This window comes from Mauremys reevesii, linkage group 3 (assembly GCF_016161935.1).
Source record: "Mauremys reevesii isolate NIE-2019 linkage group 3, ASM1616193v1, whole genome shotgun sequence".
Lineage (NCBI taxonomy): Eukaryota > Metazoa > Chordata > Testudines > Geoemydidae > Mauremys > Mauremys reevesii.
This window is the reverse complement of record NC_052625.1, coordinates 82099251-82125929: the sequence shown is the minus strand read 5'-3', so window position 1 is coordinate 82125929 and position 26679 is coordinate 82099251. Positions and strand designations below refer to the sequence as shown.

Genomic DNA, 26679 nt, shown 5'->3' with positions numbered 1-26679 from the left:
GCTACAAGGCAGTAGGAATAGTATGCACATTTCCCCTTTAAGTGCACTGCCTTGTTAATTAGATCAACTTGCTGAGACTGCAGCAGCTGCAAGCTCCCTCTGTCCTGAGCCCTGGTGTGTCCCCCCTGCTCTATGGAAGGCAGAGTGCAGGAGCAGGGGCGAGGGGGACACTCTGACATTAGCTCCCCTCTTCCTTCCCTCTCCCCTGCACAGCAAGCAGGAGTCTCGGGGAGCAGCTCCAAGGCAGAGGGCAGGAGCAGCACATGGCAGTGGGGGGAGGGACAGCTGCAATTGCTAGCCTGCTGGGCAGCTGCTGCACAGGGAACTTAGGGAAGCGGGGAGCTGATAGGGGCAGCTGATAGGGGGGCTGCTGGTCCAACCTGGTTCCAAGCCCCCACCAGCTAGCTGCTAACGGGCTGCTCTTCTTGCAAGCAGTAGACAAAGCAGGCGGCTGCCAAAGGACGTTAGAAGGGAGCATTACACAACTTTAAATGAGCATGTTCCCTAATTGATCAGCAACGTAACAACGTTAACCAGGACAATTTTACTTGAGGAGTTACTGTAACATGGATTACTAGGTTTTTCACCAAGACAATGTTTAGAAGTATTAACCCATTGTGTCTAGTATTTAAATAAATGGAATAGTTCAGTAATCAGTAGTTTACTACGCTGGTAATATTTACTTTACTAGTATCAAAGTAAACTAACAAAGAATTATAACAAAACCTGCACCAACGATGAATGAGGAATAGCTGATTGAAGCTGAACCCAAGCAAGACAAATTATACTGCTGGATAGAGGAGAGTGCTTTGAAGAGTTTGTAGACCTGCATTTCAGTTCCTTGTCTACTCTACAAAAACTTTTGAAAAAATAACACTGGAAGCCCTAGCATAATTAGGCTACTGGCTGCTGACTATTTCCACCACTGTTATTTAACCTAGCTGGTAGCAAGTCTAATCTGCATTATGCTGAAAAAGGTGTCAGCAGCCACTGGGCTTGCTAAAATAGGGTTGGTGTTAGTGAAAAACTTGTCTAGAACTTCCCTAGCATAGAGAGGGCCCGAGGCAGTGAAGACCTCACCTCAAATTGAGAAACACTCTCCGTCTCATAAACATTCCAGTTCTTCCATGTTGGGCAGTACAGACCTTTCAAGATCCAAAAAAGGAGCCATTGTGGTTTTTGTTCCTCCCTGTACCTGCCATAATTTCCCTTGCAAAATAAGGTGCCATCCAATTGGAGGGGAAAGTTTGAGCCCAGACTAATTCTCTTAGGTGCTCATGAGAAAGAAAGCAGCACACAACCACCAGAGTGTTATAAAAGGCGGTTGATGTAGTAATAGGGTGGCTGCAGATGCTGCTCTGACAAGATCATTTTTCCACTCACTGAGTGTTCTTTCAAGAATGCATATATCTTTTTGTTCTACTACGTTCTGGGTTATGGATTCTGTTTGACTAAACCACCAAGACACACAAGCTTTGTCTGCAAGAGGGAGCTGTATGTTATTCTGCCTGTTGAAAATACATCAGGAATCTTCTGTATTAGACAAGATGCTTTTTTTCCCCCCTTCCAAAGCATCTGTTTGTGAGAGACACTTTTTTGAAATAGGCTCTGCCACACCTTCCTGCATACAGTTTTGTTGAGGCTGGTGCATTTAATAAGCAGTGTAAAATTGATTTTACAGCATTCTATTCAAGATTAAGAGCCAAAATAGAGCCCTGAAATACAGTTCTGGAGAACTCAAGTATTAATAGAAAGTAAAGGACAGTTTATAGGTACTATTAAAGTTTACACAAACTGAGTGACTTTTTTGTTTTGTTTCCAGCTGCTGTTGGCTTTCTGACAGTTTCCAGTGTCATCACCATGTCAGCCCCTTTCTTCCTGGGGAAAGTTATCGATGTAATTTATACAAATCCCACTGGAGATGTCACCGACAGCCTGACCAACCTCTGTGCCTTGCTAAGTGGAATTTTTGTGTGTGGTGCTGCTGCTAATGCTATTCGTGTCTACCTCATGCAGACTGCAGGTAAAAACAAAATGGGGTCAGGAGACTGTCTCCCTTTTTGCCATAGAAACAAAGTATTGTATAATGGTCTGAAAGAAGTCCCTGAAGCTAGCTGAGATCTTCTCTGACATAACCGTCAGTGTACTTTATCACATAGGATGTGTGTGTTTTACCCCTTCCAAGAGAGTTGTTAATCATCTTTATTTGATGAGAGAGAGCTTAAAACTCATTTTGTATCAATTCCAGCATTTAATAACATTGTAGCATGACTTCTGTGTTGCAGAACCTTGTATGAAGTCAGTAACTGGTCTGTGTGTGTGTGTTTGTGGCTATTTCTGTATGTAAAGTTTTGGTATGTCATGCTTTGCTGGAAATAGTCATCCTTTTTGCTCCTTATAGGACAAAGAATTGTGAAACGACTGAGAGCAACTATGTTCTCTTCTATTCTGAAGCAAGAAGTTGGGTTTTTTGACAAAACCAGCACAGGAGAACTGATTAACCGCTTGTCTTCAGACACAGCACTGTTGGGCCATTCCGTGACCGAAAACCTTTCTGATGGACTAAGAGCAGGAGCTCAGGCATCAGTTGGGGTTGGAATGATGGTATGTCTGTCATCTTCTGCCTCTCCCTCACTGCTCACAGCAGGTTCAAGGCTGTATAACTTGCTATCCAGTAATGGCTGTGTGTGTGAAGGTTCTGTAGTCTGCTATAAAAGCTGTTTGCGCTTTGTCGAGGCAGATTTATTCCCCTGTTTTCTTAATATCTACAATCCCCTTTACACTTATAAAGTTTGCGGATGATACCAAGCTGGGAGGGGTTGCAGGTGCTTTGGAGGATAGGATTAAAATTCAAAATGATCTGGACCAGTGGTCCACAACCTTTTTGTGGCCGGTAGCACATTCATGTTTTCAGAAGTGTGTGGCGGGCGCCAACAATTTTTCAAGGCTTATTTTGTATTTGTACATTAAATAATATGAAAAACATATTTAATATTACTAATATATGAATCTATAAGATAAAAAGGGTAATTTTACATGGAAAAGGTATTAATTAAATTATTCAGCAATTACTCTTTCACCTTATCATGTGAATTTACTCTTTTTTTATCTACCTGTAAGAAAAGATAAGGAGTTTTTAAAAAATAAATATCATAAACAGTTTTCATCTTATTTATTTTAAAAAAGTAAAACATTGTTGAACTGCTGGTCCAAATATATTTATTATTCATACTTTAACATAGAATGAAGCCTGCAGCCCCAGAGTTCTCTGTCCCTGGCAGGCACGGAGCCGCGGCTTCTCTCCAGTTTAAGCCGCGGCCCCGCACCTGCTGGGGACAGAGAACACCGGCGCCCGCAGCCTGCAGCCCCGGAGAAGCTGGAGAGAAGCCGGAGCCCCGCGCCTGCCAGGGACAGAGAACACCGGCACCTGCAGCCCCGGAGTACTCTGTCCCCAGCAGGCGCGGGGCCCCGGCTTCTCTCCGGCTTAAGCCGCAGCCACGCACCTGCCGGGGACTGAGAACACCGGCACCTGCAGCCCCGGAGTTCTCTGTCCCAGGCAGGGGCAGGGCCGCGGCTTCTCTCCGGCTTTGAAGCCGGAGAGAAGCTGCAGCCCCGCCCCTGCTGGGGACAGAGAACTGCGCCCGCAGCCTGCAGCCCCGGAGAAGCTGGAGAGAAGCTGCAGCCCCGTGCCTGCCAGGCACAGAGAACACTGGCGCCCGCAACTTGCAGCCCCGGAGTTCTCTGTCCCTGGCAGGCATGAGAGAGCGGCTTCTCTCCCCTGCTGGACACTAGGCAGGCGCACATAAATGCCCCGGTGGGTGCCATGGCGCCTGTGGGCACCACGCTGGGGACCATTGGGATAGCTAGTCCTGCCATGAGGGCAGGGGACTGGACTAGATGACCCCTCAAGGTCCCTTCCAGTTCTATGATTCTATGTACTCCATTGTAATAAACTGTGCCTGCAGCCAGTTACGAGTGTGCTACAAAGTGGATACTCGCTTCTGTATGACAAGCCATGATAAGAGAGATGGGGGAGGAACTCTCATTGTGTTCTGTCCTTTTCTTTTTTTGAAGGATCAAAAATGAACCGTGTGCCATATTTCTTAGGTTTCCCCATTCATATATTACCCAGAATATAGCTGTCAAGTGGCATGTGCCTGCATCCACTGAAATTGTAAATGGAAGTTTTGTCATTGACTTCAGTAGGAGCAGGAGAGGGCACAAGGGGCCTGATCTAAAACTGGGTGAAGTCATGTGCGTTGGGCCAAAGCCTCGTTGAGCAGGGTCAGCCTTAAATATCAAATTACTGATAAGAATTTTGCAATGGATAATAGACTGAGGCAATGGCTTGCGTGGGTAGAATATCAATAAAGGGTTTCAGTGTTACTGCTGCACAGCAAGCAAAACACTTTCTGGTGGTGGGTCAGTTACCTAATTTTTAGTACATAAAAAACGGACACTTCCCTCTCCTCCCTCTGTTGTTTATCTAGACTGAACTTTGTTATGCTATCTTATCTCAGAGAATTGGCAACTTGGTGGCAATCCTTTTAAATGATAAGCATGGTGGTTTTCTGGTGTCTTCTGAGGAAAGACCGACAGGAAAAAGTCACTTAATAAAAAGAAAGGCTTTCTAGTTTGGCAGTGCCAGCAAAAGTTGGCAAGAGTTTCTACTCTCTAAAAACGTAAAGCATTATTTAAGTCTTAAAATTTTATCTCTGATAAGATATATTACTTTCAGTCCTCTGTTAAAGTAAATGGATAAGGGCAGGCCCATAACCACAATATAGATTGTCTAAGAATAACTTCTCATTAATTCCCATGAGGAGTTCTGCTTAAAAATTGCTGGTATGGTATGGTCCTACTAGGTTGACAGGAAAAAAAATTACCTGGGGTGGAAAGGCTATTGTAAAAGTGCCTTACCGTCTGTCATATTAATAATACATCTGTAGGATCATTTTTTAAATGTATCTGAAAATTTTTTATCCAGGACACCAGAAGGAAAACAACCAACTGAAATAACATGCAATAATAAAATTAACACTTTAAAAAAAAAAGCCTTCTTATAGTATTCGGGTACTTTTGCATAGATGCTTTGCTGCTGCTTGTTAATTGTGGGTGATGACCTTATAGTATAATTAACTAAATCCATTCTTCTGACGCACAAAAAAAGTAAATAGGAATTACCTTTGCTGGTACTGCTAGATGGTAAAGAATATTGGTGATCTCTTCCATTCCTCAACCCCACTAAAATACCATGCAATATATCTGTTCTCTACATGCCCTTACGCCAAACTTTCTCTTCAGTATTTCATTGTTGATGGTGATACTTTGCATTTCTCTAACACCTTCTGTTAAAAAAGATGAAGCCTTTTACAAATATGAAAAAAATTAGGCTTTTTAACACACTCGAAAGGGAGCTAAATAGCATTGTCATTTTACAGACCGGTTAAGTGACTTGGCCAAGCCCATACAGCAAAGAAGTGGCAGAGTCAAAAATTGAATCCAGACCCCTTGACTTGCAGTCCCTTGTTCTGACCAGTAGCTAACATCCCCCAAATGCAATAGAGGAATGGGCGTTTTGTCTGTAAGAAGTAGAAGACAAAGGGAAGAATTTGTGATCACGCTAATTTTACAAATGTCTGTTGAAAGCAACCACACTGCATTAAGTCTATGTACTAGTGTATTTTAGCAAGACTTCTTTATTTGTATGCCAAAATATTAACCCCCGGACACTTACTTCTTCTAGGTTTTTGTTTCTCCAAAACTTGCTGCATTTGTTCTGAGTGTTGTGCCCCCTCTGGCTATCATAGGTTTGATTTATGGAAGATATCTGCGAAAACTTACTAGAATGACCCAGGATTCCCTTGCAGAAGCAACACAGGTAATCTTGTTAAGAAACTTGAGAGATCATGTTAGCTAAAATTAAGTTAAATAAATATTGTAGAGTTGCCGAGGTGCTGAGGATAAGAATACCTTTCATTGCGCTGAGTCAGACCTGTATCTCAGTACTAACATTCATTTAAAAAAAAAAAAAAAATGCTTTATCTATGATGTAGCATGGAGTATCTAAGATCATACAAGATTTAGGAATTCTGCTGAGGAGAGGTTAAGGGAATTGGGTGCTTTCTCAGTATGAGGGGGAGAAATGTTGACGTATGAAATCTTATATGGTTTGGGACCTGGCTGTATGTGGGACTACGTCTCTCCTTGGGCCATAGTATTGCATTTGAGATTACTAGAGTTGCTCCAGCTGAGCTTCTTAGTATAAGAGGTAGCAGCCAGTAAGTCATTCTTTGTGAGTGGCCTTGATCTTGGAACTGACCACACACTCCCCCTTGGAGCCACCTGAGCCCAGATTTGTTAACCTTAAGGGCATGCTGCAAAGTTAATCTTTTTCTCATAGACAATTGGCGAAGGGTTAAGATGCAAGTTGGAAGGACCTCATTACTGAAGGGACATTTTGTGGAAGGGGTTTTGTTATCTGTGCTGGGGCATTTATATTTATATATTGTAAAATAAAATTACTGAGAAGATGGTAGTGATCTCCTTTAATAGCAATGCTGGGGACAAGATCTAGCTGAAATATCCACAGCCTTCATCTGTGTAAGCCCTGGAATGTCATAGTTATAGACTCCTTGGCAAATTGACCTGTGCAGAAGAAAGATTAGCCTTTTGTTCATCTCTCTCATCCAAAAGAAGCTGATCTCTTTGAAAACAGGTTGGAGATTTGCCTCCTATGCTTTGAAAAGGAGGTAAAATTGTACCGTTTTCCAGTGCTTTTGTTCTTGTAGATATGCTGCTCCCAAATCCTGCCTTACCTCTCATGCCGGAGCATTGTTCTGGCATAAGATCATGTTGGTGTCCATTAGTAAGCAGTCTGATTGCATTTGGATACTTCTAGAACTAACATATTTGTTCATTTGAAGTGAAATTTACCCACTTAATTGGAATTAAGACTAGTCGGGCTAAATTCATACCTAAAGCAACTCCATTGAAATGAATGGCGTTATGCAAGCAACGAATTCAGCCTTTTCTATTTAATATAGTATGTATCAGAGTATTTGTTTTGTTTTTTCTTCAAGTCATAAGAACATAAGAACTGCAATACTGGGTCAGACCATGGTCCATCTTGCCCAGTTTTCTGTCTCCAGCAGTGGCCCATACCATAGTTGCAGGGGGAGCGTACAGAACAGGGTGATTCTGGAGTGATCCATGCCTGTCTTTTGCTTCCAGTAGTCAGAGGTTTAGGGTTACCCCAGGCATGGGGTTGCATTCCAGACCATCTTGGCTAATGGCCATTGATCGACCTATCCTCCATGAACTTATCCATTTCTTTTTTGAATCCAGTTATACTTTTGGTCATCAAAACATTCCAGGCAATGAGTTCCACAGGTTGGTTGTGCATCGTATGGGAAAAGGGCTTCTTCTTGTTTGTATTAAATCTATTGCCTGTTAATTTAATTGGGTGAGCCCTGTTTTTTGTATTATGTGAAAGGGTAAATGTCACTTCTCCATTAATTTATTTCCACACCATTCGTGATTTTATAGACCTCTGTCATAACCCCCTTTGTCCTCTTTTCTAAGATGAACAGTCCTAATCTTCTTAGTTTTTCCTTGTATGGAAGCCAGTCTATACCCGTGATCATCTTTCTTGTCCTTCTCTGAACATTTTCCAGTTCCACTATATCCTTTTTCAGATGGGGCAACCAGAACTGGACATTGAGTGGAAGTTTTCAGAGAAATATCCATGGTGACTCAAGATCTTTCTTGCGTGGTAATAGCTAATTTAGACTCCATCATTTTTTGTGTATGTGGAATTATTTTTTCCAGTCTACATTGCATTGCACTTATCAATGTTGAATTTCATCCTCCATTTTGATGATCAGTCCCCAGTTTTGTGAGATTCCTTTATAATTCATTGCAGTCTACTTTGAACTTAATTATCTTGAGTAATTTTGTGTTGTCTGCAAACTTTGCCGCTTAACTATTCACCCCTTCTCCATATCATTAATGAATATATTGAACAGCACAGGTCCCAGTATGGATCATTGGGGGACCCCATTGTTCACCTCTTCCCATTGTGAAAACTGACCATTTATTCCTATACTCTGTTTCTTATCCTTTAATCAGTTACTGATCTATGAGAGGACCTTCTCTCTTATCCTATGGCTACTTAGTTTCCTTATGAGCCTGTGGAGAGGGGCCTTGTCAAAGGCTTTCTGAAAATCCAGGTACACTATATCTACTGGATCACCCTTATCCACATGCTTGTTGACAGCCTCAAATAATTCTTAATAGATTGGTGAGGCATGACTTCCCTCTAGAAGAGCCATGTTGACTCTTCCCCAACAAACTGTGTTTATCCGTGTGTCTGGTTCTGTTTGTTAGTACAGTTTCTACCAGTTGGACTGGTACTGAAGGTTCATTGGCCTATAATTGCCAGGATCACTTCTGGAGCCTTTTTGAAAAATTGATATTGCAGTTGAAACGTCAATTTGGGACAGTACTTCAGGTTTGTCATCCAAAAAGAATAGTACTGATGTGGGGTTCTCTTCTCCCCCCCTCCCCTCCTCTGCAGCAAAGACTGATGCAAAGAATTCATTTAGCTTTTCTGTCATGGTTGTCTTCCTGGAGTGCTCTTTTAACATCTTTGTCATATAGTGGCTCTGCTGCCTTTTTAGAAGGGTTTCTTCTTCTGATACACTTCCAAAAACTAATAGTAATTTTTTTTTTTTTTTTTTTTTTTACCTTTAGCAAGTTGCTTCTCAAATTCTTTTTTGGTCTGCCTTACACTTTTACTTGACGGAGTTTGTGCTCCTTATTTTCCTCATTAGGATTTGACTTCCAAATTTTAAAGGATGTCTTTTTACCCCTAATGGCCTCCCTTATGCTGTGGTTTAGCCATGGTGGCATTCTTTTGGTCCTTCTGCTGTCTTTTTTTAATTTGGGGCATACATTTATTCTGAACATCTATTAAATGGTGTGTTTTTAAGTAGTCTCCATGCTGCTTGTAGACTTTTTACCCTTATGACAGGTCCTTTTAATTTCTAACATCCTCATTGTTGTCACAATTACAAATAATGATAAATAATCCTTTTTAATGTTCACTCCTTTCTTGGGTGGCTTGTTTTCTCTAAATTAAGATGTTTAGAACTCCTTTTTCTAATCACTTGGCACAATCCTTTCATACTACTACTCAAGCTCAACCAGTTTTGAAACTCTTTTTTCAAACTACCTTGACATAGTTACTGTTTCCAGCTTAATAGAATTAAAAAACAGAAGTGAAGGAAGGGCAAAATTTTCAGTGGTATTGAGAGACTAGGATAGTTGTACTGATTTTACTTTCAGGCATTCCAGAATGTGAGCCTACCATGAGTATCTGTATGTGTTTTTTGTTTTTTTGCTTTAATATAGTTAGCTGAAGAACGTATCGGAAACATAAGAACTGTTCGAGCTTTTGGGCAGGAGATGACTGAAATGGAGAAGTATACAAGCAAAGTTGATTACGTGCTGCAATTAGCTAAAAGAGAGGCATTAGCTCGGGCAGGCTTCTTTGGTGCAGTAAGTATATTATGGTAGCGAAGAATCCACAGAATATGATCAAGTCCTGGAAACCTGTGATTCTTTTAAATACACACAAGTGTGCTTTCAAAGTTTTACACACACCCACCCACCCACCCAATTTACTTTAAATTGGATTCCTATAAAGGTATGAGAAGAAATAGTTTGTTCAGTTCTTTTCCTCTTCATATCATTTGGTTAAGTAGGGAGCTGAATACCAAATTCTACTGCATTTGCAAAGTCATGAGGCTTAATTCACATTTGTAGTTTACACCTCCCTGCACCAGCAGAGACCACTGTCTCACAGGAGATTCACCTTTGGATAGGACAGGTAATGCATATGCTCCCACCCTCCTTCAGCGTTTTGCTTAGGGTACCACAGTTCTAAATTGTGGATTGGGGTTCCATAGGTGTCCTGCCAGAATTGGGTGGGTGAATTAGCTCGTCTTAGGGTTATCCTAGCCATGGGCCAATTCCAAGGCTAACATTGGTCATTGTGCCTCCCAGTAGAGATATAGGTGCTTGTGTCCTAACAAAGTCCCTCTGGATAGACTTTCTGCTGCCATGGGCCCTGTGCCACGAGTTTTATCTGCAAAAGGTGGTGTTCCACAGGATTGAATTGTCCCATTGTATGATTTTTATTTTGAGGTTCACCATGGTTAGGCCATTTTGTATCTAATAATTGTTGGAGGTGGGGCACAATTTCTTCTAGAGCCCATCACAGCTGTTCCTGGGTGGGGGAAGAGATCAGTTGGGAATGATGCAAAGTTGTCCTTTCCAGCCTGGAAAGTGAAAGACTGGTCTTCAAGTGCCTGCATTCCAAACCCCTGCACAGTAGCATTTTACCTGGCGTCTGGCTCACCAGACTGATTATTTACATTCTAAGAAACCAAGTTAGGAAACTAAACATGAGCAAAATTTAATCCTATAGAATCTTAAGATTACACTAAAGTCCACTTACTATGGAGAATATTCTTTTTTTTTTAAACCCCCAAAAGCCTTAACTTAGAGCATTTTAGAAGATGAAATTGAATTTATAAGGGAAGATCCAGTTTTTCTTCACTGTCGCTTTTTTTTTCTTTCCCAGACTGGGCTTTCTGGGAACATGATTGTCCTTTTGGTTCTGTACAAAGGAGGATTACTGATGGGTAGTGCCCACATGACTGTTGGTGAACTCTCTTCCTTCTTGATGTATGCATTCTGGGTTGGAGTTAGCATTGGAGGTATGAAATACACAATGTAAAACATAGGATAAAGGAATTTTTTTGATGTAAGGGAAAACATTGGTTTTAAAAACAAAACAAAAACCTCAAGTGTGTTTGTAATTCTTTGAATGTCTTCAGCTGAGAATGGTCTTTCTGAGAAGATTCATAAGTATTTTTCCAGTGAGTATGAGTCAATCAGTATTAATGGCTTTTGACTCATTAAGACCATATAGTTAGTTTAAAGCTTTCCCAAGAGAATGCAATGGTTAAATTTTTCAAGGTGCATTTCTTCAGTGTCTGGTTTATAATGCTAACTTTTCTTGATGATGATCTTTCTGTAGCCTATGATGGTGTTTATAATTTAAACAAATATTAAGGTTTTATTTGGAATAAAATGTCTTGGTCTCTGTTCAAAGAAATTATTTTACAAAGGAAGGCATGTAGGAATTAGCTGTAATTCCACACGGATAATTGTCTAAAGCTGCATTGGATCTTTAAGTGCCAGCAGAAGACTATTGTAGGGGATTGCCTTCTAGTGCAAAGGCAGAAAAGGACATCTCTTCTCTTTCCTGCTTTGCTCTTCTTCCCCTGTCAGTGAAGATCAGAAACTGTAATCTGCTGACCCAGAGACTAACTGCTCCTCTTTAGGGAACAATCATCACTACTGCACACAGGCAAAAATGAAGATAAGGTATTTCAAACAGCTAGCTTGTCAACTACTTGGAAGAGGAGTTTTTAAAGTGAGTCTGTTGCTTCTGATACATTATTGTGCCTTGTTAGTTTGAAAACAGACATTGGCTCAGTGTTTCTGGAAGGGCAGTGAGGTCTACTTATACACTTTTATTTTTCACTGGGCCTCTTTACTAAGCCCATCTCCATGTTTTCTATGATACTCATGGATGTTAAAAAACGTGTTTTTTTTTCCTAATATGATGTCTTCTATGTTCTTGGGCGATGCATAATGTTGTTGTTTGTTTTAGGTTTGAGCTCTTTCTATTCTGAGCTTATGAAAGGATTAGGAGCTGGAGGACGTCTGTGGGAACTTATTGAAAGAAAGCCAGAGCTTCCATTTAATGGTGGGTTCCTGTTTCTTTACCATTTTGCATTAGTGTTGTCAAATGCCTGATAACCGGTCAGAGACAACAGGTTGGTATTACTTAAAATTAACACCATCTTGAAAATTCTCATAAAGAAGCTAGATTCAATAGAAATCTTCCTTGGCTACTGTCAAGTTATCTGGAGTGGCTCAGCAAAAGTATCAACCTAACGGCAGACAGAAGCAGGGCACGCACCTCGATTTGGTTGTGAGTTCTGTATTTACACTTCACCAACCAAGTATCTAGTGTGAGCTCTGCACAACAACAGCCTCACCATGGAGTGTCTCAGCCTCCTTGGGTACTCTGAACTATCTTGCCACCCAAGTAATCTTGCTGTTGTGATAGATGGTCCCTTACACCAAAAATCACAATAATATTCAGGTAGCTCCCAGCCCTAAAGGACCAGTCACTTACCTCAGATCAATTGCACTTTAGATCCTACACCAAAGACTATGCTTGTAGCCAATCCTATAATTCATTAACTAAAGATTTATTAACTTTGAAAAAGTGAGAGTTATTTACAAGGTTAAAGCAAGTAAACATACACACACAAATTAGTTATAGTCTTAGGCTCCAAAAGATAATAGAAGCTGCTGTAATATGCAAATGCTATAAATCCTCTAGGGTTAACCTAGGCTAAGCACTGGGGATCCCTTGCTCATGCTTAGAAATCTTGCCCTCTCCAAGTCCAAGAAGCACAGAGATGCAGTTTCTTCCTGTCAGGAATTTCTGTTCTCTTACCCTAGAGTTCCCATGCATGTCTCCTCTTCATGGGTATGGGGGGAGCAATCAACAAAGTTTTATTTTGTCCTCTGATGTTCCACGACATTTGTCTGATATCTATGGGCTGCCTTTGGTTGGGCAGGAGATAACACCTCCTGTGGTAAACTAGTATTTCACACTTGGAAATGTTTTTCTCCTGAGTGTGGGGGTTTACAGTTTGAGAGCATACACTTAAATATTACCTTGTAACATGGGATACATATATAAGTGAGTTGACTGCATGCAGCAACTTACAAGCATTTCATAAAGTCTAAATACAGTTTCATAAACCTAATACCTATTTTAAGAATACTAACATGCCAGTTTAGCCAGACTGGTTCCAGCTTATGGATTTGCCAGTGTTTCGTTGAGGCCCAGGGTCCTTAGCATGAGCTGGCACTCAGTCTGCCAGCATCACATCTACATTCTTTGCAACAATATTTTATTGATTAAAGAGATTTTTCATAGAAATTATAAACACAGAATTTGAATTCAACAGTTCTTCATTCAGGGTGCCCTAATGAGTTTATTACCTGGCCTGGTTCTAATTCTTTAGACACAAAATGTATTACTCATCAGCATATTACTCTAATGTTGATGTCTTTCATATTAGGCCATCTTTACAGTATGAGGATGGAGGAAGAGAAGGGGGTTTTGGTCAGGATTGCACTCCTTAATGTTCAGTATTTGTGCTAAAGAAGATAACACATTACTGTCTTTAATTGCTGAATAGATAAGGGACTAGAAGGGTGAAGAAAGGACTCCAAATGGTACAAATGCTTCTCTCTTAATGAGGCAAATCTCTAACTTACTACAGACAAATGTTCACATTGATCAGGTTAAGAGTAGCTCATTGATTTATGCTGTTAAATATTACACAGATTTAATAACCTAATGATGTGGATATAACAAGTATATAAATGAATATAGTTTTCACATGTTTAGTTTACTATCTAAGTTTTCTTCTATGGGTGTTATATTTTTCTCTTTATAAATCTGAGTGATACAGTTGTTTTAAAAAAAAGCTCTCAAAAAAGTTAGATGTGCAAAATCCATCTATAAATCTGAGTGACATTTGTTCCTTGATGTTGTAATAAAGGCTTGTTGCCAGCAGCACCTGAAATGTATTGCTGCTTTCTTTAGTCATTATCACCAGTGTGAAGCCAGCAAGGGTCATTCAGTGGTTGAACCCATTGAAGAATTTTTGGATAAACACCTCTGATCAATGTGTACTTAATTCCTAATCTGCATTTAATTAGTTCAGTGAGGTTATCATAAAGACAGAAACTGTTATTTGGACTTGATCAGTTAGATCCCACTGAACAAAAATCATGTATTACTTTTGGCACCATGTATGTAGATAACAAACATCATAAAGCAGTATTTTTATCTTGGAGTTCAAGTGACATGTAAGAAAAACACTCTAGTTTTGTTCTCAAGATTTATATTGTCCTCAGAAATTCTTGATTACAAATGTAGCTATCAGAGTGGGAGGGGAGAATATGGCAGCAGACCAAGTAGAAGTGTTTTGAGTGAGCTCTGGCTATAAGGAATAGGTTTTTCATCTTATTGTATGTTTTTAGTTTTGTATCAATTGTTCTGTTTCTGCTTCTTTGGCTAGAAGAGCTAAGAGTTCTAATCCTGGCTCTGATGCTAATTCACTATGTCACCTTTAACCTCTTTGCATCTGTTTCCTAATCTGTAAAATGGGGATGACTCTTCCGTATTTGAAAGGAGTGTTATGAAAATTGGTCTGAATGATGCTTTTGAAGATGTAAACGCTCTTTTATATAAGTGGAAATGAGTATTAAATCTGATGAGCAGGGGTTAAAATTTGGAGCAGAAAATCTTTAGTCTCACAGGTAACTAACAATTAGCTAATGTAACCTCCTCCAGCAGTCTTAGACTTCAGCGTATTACAAACTGGAGGTAACTTTTCTAAATTAAGATAGCTAGAGGTTTTTAATTTCCTTTCAGCATGAAACAAATTCGTAGAGAAGACTATAGGTCTCTGCCTCAAGGAGTAAATATGGAGGTGATTTCAGAACTAAGCATACAGTAAAGGCAAAACAGCTTTGTTGCCCACACTCAAACAAAACATCTGCTCACTCTTCTGCATGGTTCTGACCTTCATTTACTCCAATTTTTTTCCTGACAATATCTCAGTATCCTAGTTAGACTGTTTTTCTACGTGTCTCCAGAATCCAAAGAGGAAAAATAAAATTGTGTATAGCTTTGATATTTTTTACATTAATATATGGGGAAATATAAAGAAAGGACTTGCTGCATCAGACTTCCTGTACTGTTGAAGCATTTCAGTGCAGTTTATGGCAGGCATTCCAGAATAACCGGACTCAAAAAGAGAGTTCACTGATACAGTAACAATTGTACTAAATAACTTAGTGTTGTTAAATTGCTATTGAGCAAATGCATCTTTAAATGAACACTTAATGAATTTACACATTTATCACACAACTTAACATTAGTACCTCCATGGTTTAATGTTGGAGAAGCAGTTTGAATCCACATGCAGCAGCTATTGACAGAGCAACTACAGTTGAACTAAATGAAGATAAGAGACTGGGAAAGAGGAGGAAATCTGAGGGGAATGGAAAGTGAAACAAAGAAGCATTACAAATATAGTTAAACTTGCTACAGATGATCACTTATTACTATACTCACCCATGCCTATTGTCTATCTACCTGCTTACCAGTTTAATAAAGTGAATAAATTAATACCCTGATTGCACTAAATTATCCTTTGCATAATATGATTATCTGTTATACCTAGGGCTTTACTAAATTCATGGTCCATTTTGGTCAATTTTACGGTCGTAGGTAGGGCCCTACCAAATTCACATCCATGAAAAATGTGTCACGGATCATGAAATCTGGTCTCCCTTCATGAAATCTGGTCTTTTATGTGCTTTTAGTCTACGCTATACAGATTTCATGGGGAAGACCAGCGTTTCTCAAACTGGGGGTACTGACCAAAAAGTGAGTTTCAGGGGAGTCGCAAGGTTATTTAAGGGGGGTCGTGGTATTGCCAGTCTTACTTCAGTTCTGCCTTCTGGGCTTGGCAGCTGGAGAGGGGCAGCTGCTGACTGAGGGCCCAGCTCTGAAGGCAGCAGCGCAGAAGTAGGAGTGGCCGTAGCATACCATGCCATCCTTACTTCTGCGCTGCTTCTGGCGGCGGCTCTGCTGTCAGAGCTGGACTCCCAGCCAGTGGCCTCCACTCTCCGGCCATCTAGCTTTGAAAACAGCATCGCAACCAGCAGCAGTGCAGAAGTAAGGGTAGCAGTACCACAACCCCCTCTACAATAGCCTTGCGACCCCCCGACAATTCCTTTTTGGGTCAGGACCCCTACAGTTGCAACACCATGAAAGTTCAGATTTGAATATCTGAATTCATGAAATTTACAATTTTTAATATCCTATGACTGTGCAATCCTATAACTAGGGCCTTACCAAATTCACAGTCCATTTTGATCAATTTCACAGTCATGGGATTTTAAAAATTGTAAATTTCATTATTTTAGATATTTAAATCTGAAATTTCATGGTGTTGTAATTGTAGGGGTCCTGACCCAAAAAGGAATTGTGGGGGAGACCGCACGTTTATTGTAGGAGGGGTTGTGGTACTGCTATCCTTACTTCTGCGCTGCTGCTGGTTGCGACGCTGCCTTCAAAGTTGGATGGCCGGAGAGCGGCGGCTGCTGGCCAGGAGCCCAGCTCTGAAGGCAGAGTCACCGCCAGCAGCAGTCCAGAAGTAAGGATGGCATGGTATGCTACTGCCACCCCTACTTCTGCACTGCTGCCTTCAGAGCTGGGCCCTCGGTCAGCAGCTGCTGCTCTCCAGCTGCCCAGCTCTGAAGGCAGCAGCACAGAAGTAAGGGTGGAAATACCCCAATTCCTCTAAAATAACCTTGCAACTCCCCCTGCAACTCACTTTTGGGTCAGGACCCCCAACTTGAGAAATGCTGGTCTCTCCAAGAAATCTGTATAATATAGGCTAAGAGCACATAAAAAAACAAATTTAACAGAGGGAGACCAGATTTCACGGTCCATGATGCGTTTTTCATGGATGTGAATTTGGTAGGGCCCAAATGTACTAAATTACTTTCACTGCACCTATTGCAGGCTCCCTCTTGATTTCCTATCCTCAGACAGTAAACTCACATAACATATGGGTTTTTTGTTGTTTTTTTTTCAAAGTTGGTGTACTCTATACATACTTTGTAGGATTTACCAGGGCCTGAACTGCTTGTGATCCTTTAAGTCTTAGTTATTTACAAGCTTTATGCTGTTTCAAAAAAAGAAAAGTGACATTTTTTTCTTTGACCATTCACTCACAATAGCTTGTTCTGGTATTTCACAAACTGAAGACTTTCAGTTTTTACTGAGCTGTCGCTAAGGGACACTGTATTGATTGGTCTGTTCTGCCTTGGACTTCAGTTAATTCCATCAACCATTCTTTTTTATGTTAAAAATCTGAAAAAGGCCGTTAGTGACTTGTTTGAATTCAATCTGGAAGCAGATTTGTTCCGGTGACAGCTTGGCTGAGAAGCTAAGCATCGAATAGCCAATAGAGATTAAACTACTCTTATTGTTAAAGGTGCAATATTGTACGCTAGGAGGTTCGGTCTCCATGTGTTACATGTTAAAAATGGTGGGGGATCCACTACAGTTTTGCATAACAGGTGCAGCACTCAAGCACCTGGTAAATTGATAATGTGATCTGTGGTTTGGCAAATGTTGGGTGCCTCTGTAGTAGCCAGCAGGTTTTATGGAAAGCTGACCTGCCATTGTGGAGGTTGATATATTTTTATTGTCATTCAGCTTCTTCTGTATTTTAATTCTTCATCATTCAGATGGAATTGTATTAAACAAAGACATGTTCAAAGGTGCTTTGGAATTCAAAGAGATCCACTTTGCATATCCAACACGTCCAGAAATTTCACTTTTCCAAGACTTCAGCCTTTCCATTCCGGCTGGCTCTGTTATGGCATTGGTTGGCCCAAGTGGCTCAGGCAAATCAACCATTGTATCTCTTCTGTTGAGGCTGTATGATCCCATCTCAGGTACGTTTATATGTTACTGTAACTGCCATTAGAAATCATTAATATTCTGCATCTAAGAAAACACTTTTCTGAACAACCAGTGGGGGTGTAATGGAAGGGTTCTGAGTTGAGGTCCCAGCCTGAAAGCTAAGCAGAAGCAACACTTTCCTCTTTACGAGAGAGTGTGCCTCAAATTGCTGGGTGCTTGATGCAGCAGTTCTGTAGAGTCCTGTGCTGTTCTGTGTAGTCATGGTCACTGCGACATGGGGCAAAACCGATGTGATAACATTAAAAGGCAATCTGTGGAGTAACCTGCCAGTCATTGCCTCAGAGAGGGGGAAGAATGGGCCCCAGCAGTTTAAATAAGGAAAACTCTGTGTAGAGTTGCCTTGCTTCCTCTGCACCCACTGGCGAGAGACTAGCACTGCCAACGGTACTAGCCTGTGTCAGCCCGTGCACTCAGAAGCGCAAGGACAACCACTGTACCTGGCCCCTGCACCCAAGGAGATTCTGTGGACACTTTTCTGCTTCACCCCCGCCACATCTCTACTTTCTTGCACCTGACAGACTGAGGCGCGATCTTGCCTCGCATGTTTAAATGAGCACAGTAGAGTGCCTGAAAAGGGACAGGATAAATAATTGCTCCATCAAGTACTCCACCTTTGTAGGACTGAGAGAGAGCACATCTCTTATGAACACCTGAAAACTGAGTATTTTCCTCCACTGCTTTCTGCCTTTTGTCAGTATCTTATATCCTGTATAACTTAATGTTTCTTAAATTAAGGTACTATCACCGTTGATGGCGTTGATATCCGTCAATTGAATCCACTCTGGTTCAGGACTAAAATTGGAACAGTGAGTCAGGTAAGGAATAGGGGAATTTCTACGTGAAAGAAGAAATCTGTAATCAGTTACTACTGTCTCACTTTCTAATTTTGTACTGTTAAAGACTTGTTTACATGGACACTTAGTGTGCGGCAAACTGGGGTGAGACTCTACAGCACACTAACTTGCCATGCACTAACTAGTCATGTGGACCCTGCTACCACATACTAAAATTTTGTAGATTCACACCCCAGCTTGCTGTACACTCCGGGCAACTCTATGCTTAAAATGCTGCAATGGCGCAGCTCTGGTGCTTTAATGAAGACACTCTCTGCCAGTGGTGGGCAACCTGCAGCCCGCAGGCTGCATAAGGCCCATCAGGGTAGTCTGATTTTGGGCTGTGAGACATTTTGCTGATGTTGACCGCACGCAGGCATGGCCCCCGCAGCTCCCAGTGGCTGCGGATCGCCGTTCCCGGACAATGGGGAGTGGCAGTGGCCCGCTGCTTCCCGTAGCTTCCATTGGCCGGGAACGGTGAACCGCAGCCACTGGGAGCTGCGGGGGGCCGTGCCTGTGGACGGTCAACGTCAGCAAAATGTCTCTCAGCCCAAAATCAGATTACCCTGATGGGCCGCATGCAGGCCGCAGGTTGCTCACCCTACTCTATGCTGATGGGTGAGAACTCTCCTGTCGGCGTAGTTAATCCACCTTCCTGGGAGGCAGTTGCTATGTTGATGGGAGAAGCTCTCCCACTGACATAGTGGTGTCTACACAGGAGGTTAGGTTGGCATAACTATTTCATTCAGGGGTGTGGATTTTTTCACACCTTTGAGTGATGTAGTTATACTGATAAAGGTCTGTAGTGTAGACAAGCCACTTGGAGTTTTTCTTTTTGTGGAAAAAACAAGACCTCTTGCCCTCATACGTATTAATTAGTCACTGTCATGTTATACTATATTCTAAAATGGTAAATTCCCAATTAGTCCCAAACTGCTTGTTCTGTGGTCTGCAAGTGTCTGATTGTGTAGGTTAGGTAAGTAGCTCCTGAAAGATAGCAATCACTGGTAAAATACCTCTTGTGTGGGGCAGTGTTTCTCAACCTTTTTGATACCAAGGACCGGCTTGCTGCCTTCCTAAACTATGTCAGGGAGATTTCAGGGACCAGTGCTGATCCACGGACTGGTCATTGAGAAACACTGGTGTAGAGGACTGGAAAGGACATAGTTCACAACTGAGAACATAAGTTGCTTGATTTTCGAGGGACTTTCTTATGAATAAATAGTCAAGAAAGGACCTCCAGAAGCTAATGCTGCAGATATGCATGACTGCTTAGCTCCATGACTCCCATTGATATTAATCAAAGTTACACAATCCTGTGCTTACATGCTGCTTTGAAAACTTACCTTCTATTGGCTAATCCTTTTGCTTCCTCGCTTACACAATTATTTCCATTATGAAGGCATGCTAATATGACACTGTTGGCGCTTACTTTTCTCTTGTCCACCATGCTAAAGGTGCAGAAAGTACACATTCAATTATCCCTTAAAGAGGAGCCACCCGAACAGTTTGAAAGTAGTACAGGCTTTTTACAGAAAGTCTTCATAACATGACTGGCTGGCTAGCTAACTGGGGTATCACAGCCCAGTTATTTTTCTAATCCAAATGTACTTCACATTCCAAAACATCATCTGTATTGCAAGACAGTACCACTGAATATCCTTCATGTAGGAAGAATCTCTTTTCCTTGTAGGCATGTCAACATTTAGTTTTTCTTCATTTTTAAAAATCTCACCTTGTCCAGTTTTGAGTTAATAATAAAAGTTACAATAGGAAACCTTTCTGTTTCATACAGAGAGCAGTCTTATCTTGTCCTGAATACCTTCTCATTGTACATCATTTGACTTGCCTTCTATTTCCTATGCCTGTGTTTACACTTTCTTGCTGTTTCAGTACACAAAGCATACAATGTAGGTAGCCTTAATAAGAGATGACCTGGTATCCTAGAAACTTGGGTTTTCTGAATGAACAGATAGCCTTGAACTCCTTCTGGAATATTAGGAGTCAGTGGTCATGTAAAGTGTCATTTGAAAAGTTTTCCTCAAATTTTATAATCTGGACTTACCTTTGACCTCTGACCTCAATGTTAAAATAATTGGAACATTATTCATTAACCCGAAAACATTAGAGTGTACAATAAATCTTAAAACTCTGTCATCTACTTGATGCTTTAAAAGGGACTTATTTTACTTGAGATTTACTAAGAAAACATATATACTATAGAGATACCATATGAACTATGTTTTTGCATTTATCAGGAACCAATTCTGTTCTCCTGTTCTATTGCTGAAAATATTGCCTATGGTGCCGAGGACCCTTCTATGGTAACTGTTGAAGAAATCCAGAAAGTTGCTGAAATAGCTAATGCTGCCAGTTTCATCAGAGACTTTCCAGAAGGATTCCACACTTTAGTTGGAGAAAAAGGTGTTCTCCTTTCAGGTATACCTCTGACTTAAAAAAAAGATATTGCCACAGTAGAACAAAAAAAAGGCTTTATCCAGCTTGCTTTTTCAGTCAGTAGCTTTTGTTGGAGTACTGTTGTCCTAAGCACTTAATCCCTTCTTCCCCCAACATAAAATCCATTTCAGTAACTAGCAGAGATCAGTTCATGTCTAGTTACAGTCAGTTTAGATCTTTAGTTACAATCAGAACCTCTTCTGTTTTACCTTTCAGTTTAATCTAATAAAACGTTTTTCTTAGGTGGGCAGAAACAACGAATTGCAATTGCTCGAGCGCTGCTCAAGGTAAGCTTAAAAAACAGCTATTCTTTATTTAATTATTTCAAGAAGGAAAAGGAGGGGATGAGTCTCTCTCATTGGGGGGGAGAAATATTTTGAAATATTCAAAGTTCTGTATATTGATGAGGGAGTTGGAAGAGAGAGATATGGTTAAGGCAATATATTTATTTCAAGTTTAACGCCCTTTAATTTCTGTTATGCCTGATGCATTCTTTTTCCTGTGGTTAGGCTCTGACTAGAGCCACTCTATAAGGAAGACTGTAGGCCAAGATGGGATGGTTCACTTAATAAGCCTTGCTCAAGACCAAGGATGATTTCCACTTTGAATATGGTGTCAATGTCCTTGCGCAACTTGGTTTCCAGCCAGATTCATAGATTCATAGACTTAAGGTCAGAAGGGACCATTATGATCATCTAGTCTGACCTCCTGCACAACGCAGGCCACAAAATCTCACCCACCCACTCCTGTAGCAAACCCCTAAGCTATGTCTGAGTTATTGAAGTCCTCAAATTGTGGCTTAAAGACCTCAAGGTGCAGGGAATCCTCCAGCAAGTGACCTGTGCCCCATGCTGCAGAGGAAGGCGAATGTCCGAGAACAATTCTAGGGGAAGGTGAATGCAGAGCAATAACACTGGAGATGCCCAGACCTCCAGTGGGGGCAGCGTGGAAATTAATAATGGGAAGATCATTTGCAAAATTAGTCGTCGCCAAAAGATTTGTCTCTGTTCCTATTTCACGCTGCGGTGTTAGTTAGAGGAATCAGTACAGATTTTTACTATATTAATTAAACACTTAATTTTATTTAACCAAGCCAAAAACTTAGTGTCACTTATTTGCTTTGCCTGTAGTCTTCTACTTCACACTGGTCACTTAGAAATTGAGTGTCAGAGCTGGAATTGTAACAGAGTTTGACTGGGGAAAAGTAATGGTACTGCCTACCATAACAGGAGCTGAATACTGCCCTTGCCTGGGGCTAACTGCATCACCACTTTCCTATCTTTGAGCCTGGATTCCAAAAATCCAACCACAGCTTCAGCTTTAGGAACACAAGACAAATTACGAGTGAGGTTTTGCTTCTCTCCCACACTCCTTCTGCTCCTCATACAGCAATATGCTCATTGCTGCCATTTTAATTTGATTAAACTGAATTGGTACCAGGAATAGGAAAGTAAACCAGAACTTTAGCCATCTGAGATGATAAAAGGCCTGTTTAGGTCATTTTATGCATTTTCATGGCGTTGCTAATTATTGCTTGCAGGGCACTTTGGATAAAAAGCTTGGTTTGTTGAAGTTTCTGTAGAATATAAACCAATGGCTCTCCCATGTCTTTTGGGGGAACTCCTTGATGTCATTAAGAATAGAAACTCCATGCCTTTTATGAAGGAGAGTGAGGTTTGGGGTGAGTTGACCATCTTCTGAAGATAATCTTTTTTCAGCCTGTAAGTTCTCGTGATTGTCGACCAGAGGAAGGGGGCCTTTATTTTAAAGCCTAGAATCTATAAATTACTTTTCATATATTTCAACACCAGTGGATCCTCATTACCCCTAGTAATGCACACTGAAAGATTCCATCTTAACATAGTCTGTTTGGTGTTCGCTTTGTTTTTAGCATTTTAGATGACTGCAAATTGTGTTTCCTAGGATATGTCTGCATTGCAGTTAGACATCTGTGGCTGGACCGGGGCTGCGCAGCAGTCTAGTTGTGATGTAGATGTTCCTATTTGGGGTGAAGCCTGAGTTCTGGGATCCTCGCAAGGTTCTAGAGCCCGGGCTCCAGCCCAAGCCAGAACATCTATACTGCAATTATGCAGTCCTGCAGATTGAGCGCTGCACATAGGCACGGGCCAGCCAGAGGTTTTTAATTGCAGCATAGACCTACTCTTAAAGCCTTGTGTTGCTTTAGGAAGTTGAGCTGCATCCAACCCTCTCCAAGAGAGATGAAGGAAGAATGTGGTGTTAAAATGCAAATTGCATTGTTCCTTCTGTGTTTAACTAAATCTCTTCTGCTTGTTCAGTCTGGTTTTGGAATGGTTCTTGGAAATACATGCTGTGGGCAATTCCACCGTACACTATGGTTCTTTACATTTCCAGTGTGTGTTCTTGGCCTCTAGTGGTATGTCTACACAGCAAAGAAAAAACAACATCTGCTTCAGGTTGTGGGAATGTTTCATTGCTGTGTAAACTTCTGGCCTCTGGCTGGAGCCTGGGGTCTAGTACCCTGTGAGGTGGCAGGGTCCCAGAGCTCTGGCTCCAGCCCGAGCCTGGTAGCCTATGCAGCAGTGAAACAGCCCTGCAACCAAAGTGGACCGGCCACTTTTTTTTTCCTGTGTAGACATATTCTCAGTGGCCTGGTGCATTCCAGCCACGCAGGAAGTCCCAGGTGTAAGCTAAATGTTGTTTTCATGTGTAACAGGACTGAGACTGATTATAAACAAATGATAAATGGACCCGCATGAAAGATTCTAAAATCAGGGGAAACAGTGAAATCAACCCTTAAGTGCTGCCAAATGCACAAAGTAAACAAACTGAAAAGATGAGATTTATGATCTTTGTAATAGTGATTTTTAGGTGTTAAAGTAACAGTAGTAGGTGAAAAAAATAAGATAGATGTGATATTTTTATTTATATTCTATCCTTTTACCGTCTAGACTTATTACCTATTGAGTCTCACGTTGTATTCAAGTCTTCTGATGAAGCAAATAGTCTTGCTTGTAGTTTTAGTCCTGTTTGTGAATTTTTATAATAAATAGAATTTGTATCCTTCAGGTCTTGTATAACTTTGATTTTAATCATAATTTTACTTTGTTCTTCAGAATCCTAAAATTCTTCTTCTAGATGAAGCAACAAGGTAAGGAATAAAATAAAGTAAAGCTAGCAAATGTCCTATAATTAGAGCAGGAGACTTGGAGTCAGGAGATCTATGTTCTGTTCCTGTCTGTGTGTGGCCTTGGGCAAGTCGTTTAACTTTTTTTTTTTCCCCCTATCAGCTGAATGGAAAAATACTTAAAGATGCTCTGATGAAAGCTACTAGATTAAGTGCAACAGACAGTACCTTATTACTTATCAAATAAAATGTAACTCCTATGAAATATTTGTGATTTACATTAATACTAAAGCATTACACAATCTCAAAGATTTTTGTATCTCCACTTTATGAAAATATTAATGTTTGTAAGTCCTGAGTGGATAGGTAGAAGTACACCACATCCACTGTAAGTTATTCAGTGTTAAATTTCAGGGGTGTACGTGTGTGTGATCTGCATACTCAGGATGGATTGTCTGCACTAGACTTTTTCACTAAAAATTTCTCACCATTGCTACTACTGGCTCAGCTTCGTTAATGGTAGCAGATGTAAGAGTTCTAGTGTGAAATCCTTGCCCCACTGAAGTCAGTGGGAGCTTTACTGACTTTGGTGGAGTCAGGATTTCACCCCTGGTGTAGAGAGCTCTCCAGCCAGCTGCCAGTATTGTAAGCACCAACTAATTCAACTAATTCTGCTCACAATGAGTCTACATGACTTGGTGCTTAAAATGCTGGCAGCTGCCAACACTTTGTCTTCACTAGCAACTCCACTATTATTACCCTGTTGGAAAGGCTGTGATGGGAGAGCTTAGAGAAAGAAGCCTACTGTAAACTAGGCTATATTGATTTTAGAGAATAATGACACTTATTTTTTCTTTTCTTCTGAATTAGTGCTTTGGATGCTGAAAATGAGTATCTAGTGCAAGAAGCTCTAGATCGGCTTATGGAAGGGAGGACAGTCCTAATTATTGCTCATCGTCTGTCTACCATTCAGAATGCTGATTCTGTTGCAGTTCTTGACCAAGGCAGAATTATTGAATGTGGAAAACATGAGGAACTTCTTGCAAATCCAAATGGACTTTTCAGGAAACTAATGAAGAAACAAGCTTTTCTTCAGAATAGTAAAACTTTTGCATTAAATGTGTAAAATCCAGAGAAAAGGAATTTTTAAAAGAAAATATGTGAAAGGAAGTATAAGGAATAGAAATTTACAAACTACAAAGAATATAACTTGTTTCTAGTTATGTAAAGTAAATGTTATATTTTTTCCAAAGTGTACAAAATATCATTTTGAAATGTAGATGTGTTTAAACTTTTTATTCAGAGATTTTTAATAATTATTGTAACTTTTTAAATGTCCACACCACTGAAATTGTTTTCAAAGTGTATAGATTCTTCTGCTTTGTGGTAACTTAATTGATTCAGTATGGCATTTTCTCTATTTTAACTCACTGTATAGCAATGAACTCTATTCTCAAGCAAGTTCCTAATTTTAGGGAAATTAGAAATCCAGAACCTGGTAACTTCACCACCACCATCTCTTGCGTACCAGGGACCTTTTGTTTTCTGGGCTTGTCACTGTACTTTGACTTTAAAAGACTGAAGTTCAGAATTGTGTGACAGAAGTGGCAGGAGAAAAACTCTTCAGTCTCCTTTTTCACATGCTGCTTTTTTCTCTTCCCTTTCAAAATAAAACTGGAAGTTGAGGGGTGTAATCACCATCTGCAGTAACTGTAGATAATTATTTATAAACAGAAGTTATTTTAAATTATTTGGAAGCTTGGATGGGGAGTAGTACTCTTGAGAGCTTCAGGTTTTACAGCTAGGGCAAAGGGAGCAGAATTGCTGCTAAACATTAGCTTGTAGTAGAAAATTCTAAAATTTGCATGCATCTCCTCATTTCTGTATTCTTCTGGTCTTTACTTTCATTACACTCTAAAGGTGACCTTTAAAGGAACAAACAGTGGGCTTGTGCACTTTTTTGCCTCCTTGTAAAGGGTATATAAATCATGCTCAAAGCTTTATTTACAACTTTTTTCTATTCTCTGTTAGAAATTCAAGTCTTGTTTAGCTATGAAGACTCTGTGGCAACCAGAAAATTAGTGAAATTACAATATCACAATAAAAGACTGAAAGTTGAGCAACTGAGATGGGAGGGAATATTTAGTCAGTGTTTAACACTTCCCTAACTCCCATGACTACCTGAATGCTTGGGTGAAAAGATGCCTTGTTTGTCCCTTCAACTAAGGAGAAGTACACAAAAGTGTGAGAGCACCAGCAAAACCAAGCAGGACCAAATTTGATGTTCCTGATACTTAAGTTTAAAAAAAAACAAAACCACACACATCCCCTTCTAATACAGACCTTTTTTTATTCATTGTGAAGAAATAAACAAAAATCCAAAGCCAATTTAAAAAAAAATTCTTTTACAACTCACCTTAAGAGCAGTCTATGCTGACGTAAGCCTATGCATTGTTAAAATAATTGTAAGCAGCAGGTGAATTTCCTAGTACAGGGTAAGGCCTCAGTAAAATGTATGCTTGAGAATGGTGTACTGCAGCTGCTTGCAG

The 26679-nt window shown here is 40.5% G+C and overlaps 1 protein-coding gene across 2 annotated transcripts in view; it reads left to right on the top strand.

The window, feature by feature from the left end:
• ABCB10 (ATP binding cassette subfamily B member 10) overlaps positions 1–25826 on the top strand; it is a 35810-nt gene extending 9984 nt beyond the window's left edge. For both annotated transcript variants that reach the window (XM_039532792.1, XM_039532791.1), the window contains exons 2-13: positions 1823–2023; positions 2402–2604; positions 5747–5881; positions 9415–9561; positions 10649–10784; positions 11747–11842; positions 17497–17706; positions 18470–18549; positions 20826–21006; positions 21268–21311; positions 24120–24154; positions 25001–25826. In XM_039532792.1, the coding sequence (XP_039388726.1) occupies positions 1861–2023; positions 2402–2604; positions 5747–5881; positions 9415–9561; positions 10649–10784; positions 11747–11842; positions 17497–17706; positions 18470–18549; positions 20826–21006; positions 21268–21311; positions 24120–24154; positions 25001–25256 (1686 nt within the window). In that variant the 5' untranslated portion in view covers positions 1823–1860 and the 3' untranslated portion in view covers positions 25257–25826. The remainder of the gene's footprint in view (positions 1–1822; positions 2024–2401; positions 2605–5746; positions 5882–9414; positions 9562–10648; positions 10785–11746; positions 11843–17496; positions 17707–18469; positions 18550–20825; positions 21007–21267; positions 21312–24119; positions 24155–25000) is intronic.
• The last annotated feature ends 853 nt before the right edge of the window (positions 25827–26679 follow it).